Source organism: Mus pahari, chromosome 2 (genome assembly GCF_900095145.1).
Source record: "Mus pahari chromosome 2, PAHARI_EIJ_v1.1, whole genome shotgun sequence".
Lineage (NCBI taxonomy): Eukaryota > Metazoa > Chordata > Mammalia > Rodentia > Muridae > Mus > Mus pahari.
Window position 1 is genome coordinate 151,569,388 of NC_034591.1, and position 10,103 is coordinate 151,579,490.

The 10,103-nt window shown below is 45.8% G+C and overlaps 1 protein-coding gene across 1 annotated transcript in view; it reads right to left on the reverse strand.

Moving 5' to 3' along the window:
* Plbd1 (phospholipase B domain containing 1) overlaps positions 1 to 10,103 on the reverse strand; it is a 51,069-nt gene that overhangs the window by 21,752 nt on the left and 19,214 nt on the right. The window contains exons 3-6 of the mRNA XM_021191483.1: positions 7,213 to 7,296; positions 6,292 to 6,430; positions 2,478 to 2,618; positions 1,373 to 1,517 (exon numbers count right to left, since the gene is read on the reverse strand). Coding sequence (XP_021047142.1) covers positions 1,373 to 1,517; positions 2,478 to 2,618; positions 6,292 to 6,430; positions 7,213 to 7,296 — 509 coding nt within the window. The remainder of the gene's footprint in view (positions 1 to 1,372; positions 1,518 to 2,477; positions 2,619 to 6,291; positions 6,431 to 7,212; positions 7,297 to 10,103) is intronic.

Consider the following 10,103-nt stretch of genomic DNA (forward strand, 5'->3'; position numbering starts at 1 on the left):
CCCCCCCCCGTTCTGATACAAAGTTTCATTACGTAGTCCCAGCTGGCATGGAACTCTATGTAGTCTTGAGTTTGCCTCAAAAATCACAAGGACCTGCCTGCCTCTGCCTCCCAAGTGGTGGGACTAAAGGCATGTGCCACTGCGCCTAGCCATGAATCTATATTCTATTCTCAAGAAGTTGGGGCTCTGGAAATACTGGCTCCACATTCCTGCCCCCCCAATCAGTCAGTGGGAGCTACGCAGCTGTCCCTCTCAACCCATCCGATGTTCAGGAAAGTTGCGTCCCTCTCCCCTGTGTCCCTGTCACCACCCCTTGGTTCTCCCACAGGTCTCCTTTAGGCACTGGCTTTTGCAAGCTCTCCTCTCTGAGACCTCCCATCGTCTCTACTGTTTGAATCCCAGCCACAGTGAGAACTGTGCCGTTGCCAGCTCACCTTCCCCATCAAGTGACTGGGGTGTTCTCCCTCTTTGGTCTACTCCCTATGCTTGCTAAGTGTTCCCTGCTATCAGGGTTAATATTGATCACCAATTCGATAGGATCTTCAGTCACCCAGGGGACACCTGTGAGAGAGATGGTCTAGATTAGGTTAGCCTCTGGTTAAGCCCGCGAAGGACTGTCTTACCAGGCTAATGGGGGTGGGAAGACCCACCCTAAACGCAGATGGCCCTACTTCCTGGTCTTGGGTCACAGACTGGATAAACAGAAGAAAGGGAGCTAAACAGGAACATCCATCTCTCTCTGCTTCCTGTGTGTGGACGCTTGTGACCAGCTGCCTCAAGCTCTTGTCTCTAGGGTTTCCACATCCTTAACTGCGAGCCAAGAGAAGCCCTCTCTCGCTTCATTTGCTCTTGTCAAGGTGTTTTGTTGCAGCGACTGGAAACGTAGCTAAGACAGAGCCTATCATGCCCAGGGATACTGTTAATTATCTGTGATTCCTGGCTCTCCTGACTGCTGTACGAGGGCTAAAGTCTACACACGGTCCTCCATTAGCAAAAGCACGAATCATCACACATCGGGTGAAGAAGTGGGCACAGCACTGTGAACGAGGGAACCAGAGCTATTGAGAGCAGGGCCTGCCGAGTTCATCCGCTAGCACCACACAGCCTGGGAAACGGAGACCTAAGTGTTCTGTTGGCATCGGAGATAAATTCTGACGAATCTACTTACATTTGCAAAGCACTTTCTGTTTGGCAGCTCTGTAAACCCCCTTGTGTCATCCTGTTACACGAGACGGCTTTATTTCTTCAAACGAGACTCTAAAATCGGACTGTACCCCATCTGCAGACATTTCATTTCTCCTTCCGGCTAACTTTGGGCTACCAGTGTTTTATTTTGAAAAAGTTTACGCAGATCTTGCTCTAAGTCGCTTACCTGGATAACTGCTGAAAGAGAGCCGTTTGCTGAGGGTGTATACATCCTTGATGTTGAAGTCCCAATGTTTATAGATCCTGAGCATGGCTGCATATGTGTACCAGCTTGAGTGGGCAAAATAGATGTTTTCAAATCCAGGAAGGACCTGCCACCAGAATCATAGTTAATAACGCAGGCGGATGGTGGCTCTCTACATATTACATGCAGGAGGCATTCAGGGGTGTGCCAACTTAGGTAAATATTTGTGGTACTCTCTTCTTAGAAGAATTACATTTATTTGTGTGTGTGTGTGTGAGCATGCATGAGTGTGCATGTATGTATGTGTGTGTGTATGTATATATTCCTGTGGATGTGAGTGAGTGATGGTTTACACGTGGAGGTCAGCGGACAATCTGTGGAGCTAATTCTCTCCTTTCACCCTGTGGTTCCCAGGGATCTAACTCAGGTCATCAGGCTTGGCAGCAAGAGCCTTTTACCTGATGAGTGATCGCCTCCTCAGTTATTGCTTTCTTTACTATTGGAAAATACAGCCAAGGGCTCCAAAAATTAACCTTTAATGTATTCAACACAGAATGTCCTTCTGCTGTGTCAAACAGAACAATCTGGGAGATAGGAATCGAACTCCATCCAAGTTTCTGCCAATTCTCTCTCTCTCTCCTCTCCTCTCTCTCTTTCCTCTCTCTCTCTCTCTCTCTCTCTCTCTCTCTCTCTCTCTCTCTCTCTCTCTCCCCTCTCTCTCTCGATATATATATGCACATTATATATTTTTTCAGACACACCAGAAGAGGGCATCAGATCCCATTACAGATGGTTGTGAGTCACCATGTGGTTGCTGGGAATTGAACTTAAGACCTCTGGAAGAGCAGTCAGTGCTCTTAACCAATGAGCCATCTCTCCAGCCCTCCTGCCAGTTTTTAACTTCTACCATAGAGGATCCATGTACCATAACATCCAGCCAGGAGTGAGAAGGGGTTATCTATACATGGGTGATAGACATATAGAAAAAGAATGTGAAATCTGTTATGGCGTATGATTAGTATATGCCAATATATGTTAATAAAAAGGTCCGTGTGGGTAGGGAGAAGACAAGGGTTGCAGGTCTCACCTTAATAAGAGCGGAACAGTGGCCCATTTCCCAAATCTTAAATTTCATCATGCTGCTGCTTTTTGTGGGCGATAGGGAGGGAATGAGGTCCAACAGGTCACCAACGGCGTTCAGGAACTGGATTTGGAACATTGTCATGGGCTGTGAAAAGACACAACAGCACTTGTGACAGGTGTTGGTTTTTACTTTCCCTCTTGTTCATGCTCCGTGAAATTATTGCTTTGTGGGGGGGTGTATGGTGTGACATGGGGTGCTTCATGGTACTATAATTCACAAACTCACTTTCTGGCTTTTATAATTGAGAAGCAGAGTTAGCGCATTTGTGTGGGTACAGATTCTACTAGTGAAATTCCTCATTGAGGACAACAATCAGAGCTTCTGTTGGTGTTCCTCTGCAGGGGTTCCTGAGGTGTGGCAGTAACCTTATTGGGTTTCATGCTTCCAGAGGGTTCCAGGCCATAATTACCACATTGAGGAACACAGAGGCAGGCCAGCATAGCCCTGGGGCAGTAACGAGGAGCTTACATCTGATCATTACCCATGAGCCCCAGAGAGCTAACAGGAAGTGAGTATTTGAAACCCCAAAGCCCACCATCAGTGACACACCTCCTCCAACAAAGCCACACCCCCATCCTTCTCAAACAGTTCTAGCAACTGTTTGTGATAAAGTATCCAAATATATGAGCCCATGGGAGTCATTCTCACTTAAAACACCACAGAAATTTTATTTTCTTTTTGTTCTATGTCTATTCTCAGAGGATCCTCTTTTCCAGTCTCTTTCTATTGTTGTCTCTTGAGACATTATTCTACTATGTAGCCATGCTGATGAAGAACTCACAGAAACTCTCCTGCCTTAGCACCCCCATGTGAGCAGATTACAGGGATGAATCAGCATACACGAAGGATTACCCCACTTTGCTAAAAGTTTTGATATTTGTCCTGGTACCCACAGGGAAGTGTAGTCCTCACCCACCATCAAGGAAATGTCTCTTTGCAACAGATGGAGACCATGCAAAAAGCACAACCAATCAAAATGCAGAGTCGTGGAGCCCAGTCCCAAAGGATACATTTATAAAACCCTCCTGCACCTATGTCTCGGGGAGTGTCATGGAGAAGCACGTAAAGATGAAGAGACCCAGAAAACCAGGGACTTTCCTGTGATAGTTTGCCTCCTACAAATGTCGGAGGCTACTCCTACAAGTCTCGACAACATGCCTTAACATGAGTTGAACGAGGGATGGCAAGAACATAAGGCAGGGGAAGAGAAGCGACCATGGGGTCTCAGCCCTACTGAAGAACTCTGGGGACTAAGAAATGCTGAGAATGGGAGAGATAGTCGACCCCATGAAAAGCCCACCAGTTGGTTATCCGGTTCCAAATGGTCAGTCCCAAAACACACAGACAAGCTTTAGAATACGGTCCTCTTTTTTCATAGCCTATCAACATCAGACTACAGAGGAACTATTTAACAGGATGGTTTTGAAATTCCTTCCTTCCTTCCTTCCTTCCTTCCTTCCTTCCTTCCTTCCTTCCTTCCTTCCTCCCTCCCTCCCTCCCTCCCTCCCTTCCTTCCCTCTCCTCCCCAATTACTTATTCTTCCTTTCTCTTTCTTATATAGTGTCCTAGATAAGGTTTCTATTGCTGTGATGAAATGCCATGACCAAAAAGCTTACACTTCCTTATCACTGTTCATCATGAAAGGAAGTCAGGACAGAAACCCAAACAGGCTGGGAACCTAGAAAAGGTTCTGAAGCAGAAAAGGTTCTAAAAAGGAGCTGAAGCAGAGGCCATGGAGGGGAGCTGCTTACTAGCTTCTCCCCCTGGCTTGCTCAGCCTTCTTTCCTGTAGAACCCAGAACCACCAACCCTAAGACAGCACCACCCACAATGGGCTGGGACCTCCTCATCCATTGCTGATTAAGAAAATTCGGTACAGGCTTGCCTACAGACTGATCTTATGGAGGCATTTTCTCAGTTAAGGCCCACCTTTTAAGTGACTCCACATACAGTGTTTCATTTACCCCAAGATGGCCTCAAACTCACCATGCAGTTGAAGATGGATGTTCTAGTTTCATCTCTATCGATGTGATAAAATATGTGGACAAGAATAGACTCAGGGAAGGAAAGGATTTATGTGGCATGCAAATTCCAGCTTTAGACCCATCCACAGTAAAGAGCAAAGAGAACAAGGGCATTCTCACTCACTGTGTGCTTGCATCCTTACTGTGTGCTGGCATCCTCACTGTGTGCTTGCATCCCCACTGTGTGCATCCTCACTGTGCACTTGCATCCCCACTGTGTATATCCTCACTGTGTGCTTGCATCCGCACTGTGTGCTTGTATCCCCACTGTGCGCTTGCATCCCCACTGTGTATATCCTCACTGTGTGCTTGCATCCGCACTGTGTGCTTGTATCCCCACTGTGTGCTTGCATCCTCACTGTGTGCTTGCTACTCAGATAGCGTTCTCCATTCTTACACAGTGCCAGGGCACAGCATATCACATGGTGCCACCCACATTCAGAGCAATTTTCCACCCTCACTAACAATCCAGACAATCCCTCATACAGAGGCAGGCCCGTAGGCTAACCTGCCCTAGACAACCCCTCAGGATTCTCTTCCCTGGTGGCCATTAGTTGTGTTGACAGTTCAAACTAGCCAGCACAATGGCCTTGAACTCTTGATCCTCTCGTCTCCACTCCTAAGGGCTTGAGTTTCAGGTTTGTGCCACTGTGTCCAGCTTGTAAATTGTAATTTTAACCTATGAGCAGAGTGGGGAACTCCTGTGATGAAGAACCATGATCATCATTGTAGTGAACATTTTTTCAAGTATTTTGCCTGATGTATACATGTATACATCTACACAAACACACACACGCACACACACACGCACACACATACACACACACTTGTACACTCATACACACTATATGTTACCCAAGGGAACAAAACTTCTTTAACGTTCAGAACCGTGTCAACTGGTATCTTAGGTACCTCAGGCTTGTTAGTTTCCTTCCAGAATGAAGGCACAGATCTGTGACTGTCACCAGGCGTGGCAATCAGAATTAATACACTGAGACATTTTTGTCTTAACGAGCAGGTAATCCGAAACACTAACCCCCACTGAGTGAGCTTAAAATCTTGTACATTTGTAACTGGCTCTTAACTTCAGCAGGAGCTGTGTTCAGAAAAGGCCGGGGAAAACATAAACAAACTGTGTTCTGAACCAAAGCCTTGTGTCAGACACTTTGATGTCACAGCACAACAGATTAAACAATGCTTGCCTGTGAGGAATGTATATGCTGGTCCTGTGAGGAATGTATATGCTGGTCCCAGTTGATCTGCAACTAACTTAGAGTGCTTTTTGTTTCCTCTGTTGATATAGTTGGCTTAGAAGTGATCAAGTAGCCCAGGCTGGCCATGTACCCGGGTTGACCATGTACCCTGGTTGGCCATGTACCCGGGTTGGTCACGTACCTGGGTTGGCCACGTATCTGGGTTGGCCATGTACCCGGGTTGGCCATGTACCCGGGTTGACCATGTACCCAGGTTGCCATGTGTCCTGGATGCTTGGCTTGATTTTTGTACTTTTGCTTGTTTCTTTGGTTGGATTTAGTTAAATGGATTACTGTGAGAATGATCATTAGATGAGGAAATTTTTATTTTGTTTTGTTTATGGTGCAAGGGATTGAACCCAGAATATGCTAGGTAATTATTGTGCCACAAAGCTATATCCCTAACCTTGAATCAAAAAAAGTAAAGTTTGCTTTATGATTCTGGTCATACAAATTCTGAGGAACCTTATAAAAGTCTTACCTTTATTTTCTCTTCTGAAGCCCTTTTCTGTGCTCCAAGATACAGCCCGTCTAGCTGTGTCATCACATAGCCGGTGTGTCTCCAGAATGGGTCATCCTTCTGTTCTTTGATGTTTTGCCTAGTCCACATTTCTTGCTTCCTGGGGGAGAAATCAGACTTTACCATAGATCCCCTGGTGCTAGTATTACAGATGGCTGTGAGCCAGCGTGTGGGTGCTGGGAACAGAACCCAGGTCATCTACAAGAGCAGCAGGTGCTCTTAACTGCTGAGCCATCTCTCCAGGCTCCCAGAAAGATTTATTTTTTAATAGTTCTTTCATTTTTTACTTCTTTTAGTTCTCTGGGGTTTTTGTTTTGCTTGTTTTTATGAGCTGATTTAATGATTTCACACATTTTTTCACGCAGAAAAACTACTTCTGGTTTGTTTAGGGTGTCTTTCTTCTTAAGACAATCCAGTGCACACCTCTGGGGATACAGCCCCATAGTTTTGCCTGATTCCTGAGACCTCTAGCCATCCACAAGTGGGGTGTTTAATGCCTGATTCAGCAGAACACACAAGAACCTTTGGGTTCTCAGATGAGTCTGCCGTGCCATCAACTTACTTAAACTTACATTTTACTCTTCAGAAAACTTAGCTAAAATAGAAGTACCCCAGAAAGCATTAAGAAGTCTGACTTTAGAATTGTCTTTGTAGGTAATTTCTATACTATGGACACGGAGACAAGGGGATCTTAGCTTGAATTCCAGGTCAGTCTGGGCTGCATAGTAAGACTCTATGTCTCTCCATGATTTAGATATTCTCCCAAGTAAAAGGGTTTGCTAAAGAGGCAGACTAAGATTCAGTATGGGGGAAATGGCAGGGTAGCCATGGGAACAAGGAAGGGTAGCCATGGGAACAAGGAAAGGGAGTTCTCATACATACTCCATGAAGTTTTGCACTTTATCCACGATGGAAGGATTCTTGATCAGCTGTGGGTACAGGTTCGTGTAGTGGTCGCACATGTGTCTGAAATGACAGATACAGCATCACCTTCCAGTGTCTCCTGGGTGTCACAACTTCAGGAACTCACTCTTTCGGCCTAACTGGAATGTTCACCAGTCACAAATCTCCACCATCCTTTAGAATTCAAACCATACAAATGTGCAGCTTAACATGAAGAACTCTTTCCAGGAGCTGGAGAGATGGGTCCGTACTTAAGAGCACTCGCCGCTCTCGAGTTTGGTTTACAGCATAAAAGCCAGATGTGGTGGTGTGTAACTGTAACCCCGTGCTGGGAAGATGGGAGACTGGATGCTGGGGACTTGCTGGCCAGGCAGCTTAGGTGAAGTGAGCTCTGGGTTCAATGAAGAGACCTTTCCTTAAAGAAGTGGTGGTGGTGGGGGGGGCTGTCTGGAGAGGTGGCTCAGTTGTCAAGAGTGAAAATTAGTCATGCAGAGGACCTGAGTTCAAGTCCCAGCACCCACACCAGGCAGCTTACCTATAACTCCCGTTAAGAGGAGTTAAAGAGTGTCTCTGACTCCTTATTGCATACACAGACACAGATATGCACACAGACACTGACACACACAGACATGCACACACACACTCAGACACACACAGAGAACACAGACACACACACAATACCATCACATTTACACATTAATAATAATAATAATAATAATAATAATAATAATAAAATAATAAAATATGGCATGCAGAAGAGGAAAAGACCATAAGTTGCTGGTGTGGTCTGAATATGAACTGTCCACTACAGGCTCCCATGTGAACAGTTGGTCCCCCGCTGGCAGTGCTATTTTGAGACATGGTGAAGTCTTTCTAACATAGTCTAGAGGTCAGAGGTAGAGCTATAGAAGCGGGGGAAATGGGGTTATGGGTCATCCCTTCTCCTGAAGTTCTGTGCAGTGTGGCTCTGGACATCATGTAAGCAGCTACACTTGCTTCTACTGATAGAGCTACAAGCCACCTTACGGCCTTGCCAGTTCTGCCAGTAGGGACTGTATTTGCCTCCTAACCATAAACCCCAAATAAAGTTTCCTTTAAGGTGGCTTCTTGCAGGTGTTTTATAACAGTGATGAGAAACATCATTAATAGAGCTCCCGTGAGGCTCCCACATGACTGCTCCCATGGGCCCAAATGACTAGGGGTTGAACCCTCTGACACCGGAGGCCCAGAGAACCTTTTACCCTTAAAGTTGATTGATCACTTCAAGTGTCCTGTCATGGATGGAAAATGGACTAACCAGGAACTCACTGTTGGTTCTCAGGGCAACAAACTTAGGGGTTCTTATTCCAAGATGCTCCTACACATCTCAATGAGTTGCAGGAGACAACCAAATACTCTGTGTGGCCTTGGGCAAAGTGAGGAAACACTGGAAGCCCACAGTGCTGGAAGAGGTAGGGTGTGACCATCACAATCTCAGAGAGCAATGATTACACGGCCAGGCATCAGGAAGAGTATGTAGGCCTTGCATAGCAGATGATAAAACACCCAAGCTAAAGGATAAAGGAAACCGATCTCCTGCCATGGGGCTGAGGTTGCCATCACAACCATCAACTAAACTCCTTTCTCCCTACAAGATGCTAGTGACTCAGACCCATTCTGGAGTTCACTGGTCGGGGGGGGGGGACAATTATTAATTGATTCTAAAATCTGAAGGAATGAGACTCAGACCACGGAGAAGTGGGGATTCTACTTGTGGAGCCTAACCCAGGATGATGAAGTAAAACTTTGAATACTTGACTCAAAGCCTTTCCCTACAGCGGTACACCCTGCCGCTTTGTTTCCTTCATAGATAGCTACTTATGTGCTTACAGAATTTTTATGGGGCGAGGAGACTGACTAGTGGTTTAAAAAACGTGCTGATTGGTTTTTCAGCATCCGCATGGCATCTCACAACCATCAGTAACTCCCATTTTAGGGGACCTGATGCCCTCCTTCAACCTCCATGGGCATCAGACACACACCTGGTACACATACATTCATGCAGGCAAAACACTCAGATACATAAATTAAGATAAAGAAACTAAATACAAGTGCAGTGAAGTGCGTAAGCTTCTGAGCTGAAAGCACCCCACACACTTGATGGATATTTCTAAAATACCCAACCCCTCAAAGGGACTGGTTACAGGAAGGGTGAGGGGGGTCTCTCTTTCTGGGGAGAGTGGCATTGGGATAGGAAGCCAATGAAACCTACTCTTTGGAAAATGGTTAAGCCGAGAAAGATGACCCTCTGAGGCCTGAGTGTGCAGAGCTCACCTGTAGATTTGAGAACTGTGGGCATTAAGGGATGTGGGCGTTTTGAACTAGAAGGGAGACAGAGCCAACTGTCTAAGCTGAATTTCTTACTAAAACAATGAAATCACAAGCTTGCATTAAGGGGAAAAAAAAAGAAGTCTGGCAAGAAGGCTCAGCCATGTGCTTGACCTGTAAGCCCAATGCGCTGAGTGTGATAAACAGATCTCAAATAAAGAAACAGAGAACTGACTCCCGAAAGCGATCTCAGACTCCACAGGTGCGCCATGGCAAGAGCACCTTCCCCACCAAACACTAAGTCCACACACACACACACACACACACACACAGAAAGAGAGAGAGAGAGAGAGAGAGAGAGAGAAAACAATATTGGACTTTATATACAATTTTAAATTTAAAAAACAATAAAATGCAAAGTTTTGATATACAATGCTCACTGGTAAGAAAACAAAAATAGTGGGCATTTTACCCAAAGTCTTCATCACTACACCCACAGTCCCTCTCGCTGCACCCACAGTCCCTCTCGCTGCACCCAAGTCCCTCTCGCTGCACCCACAGTC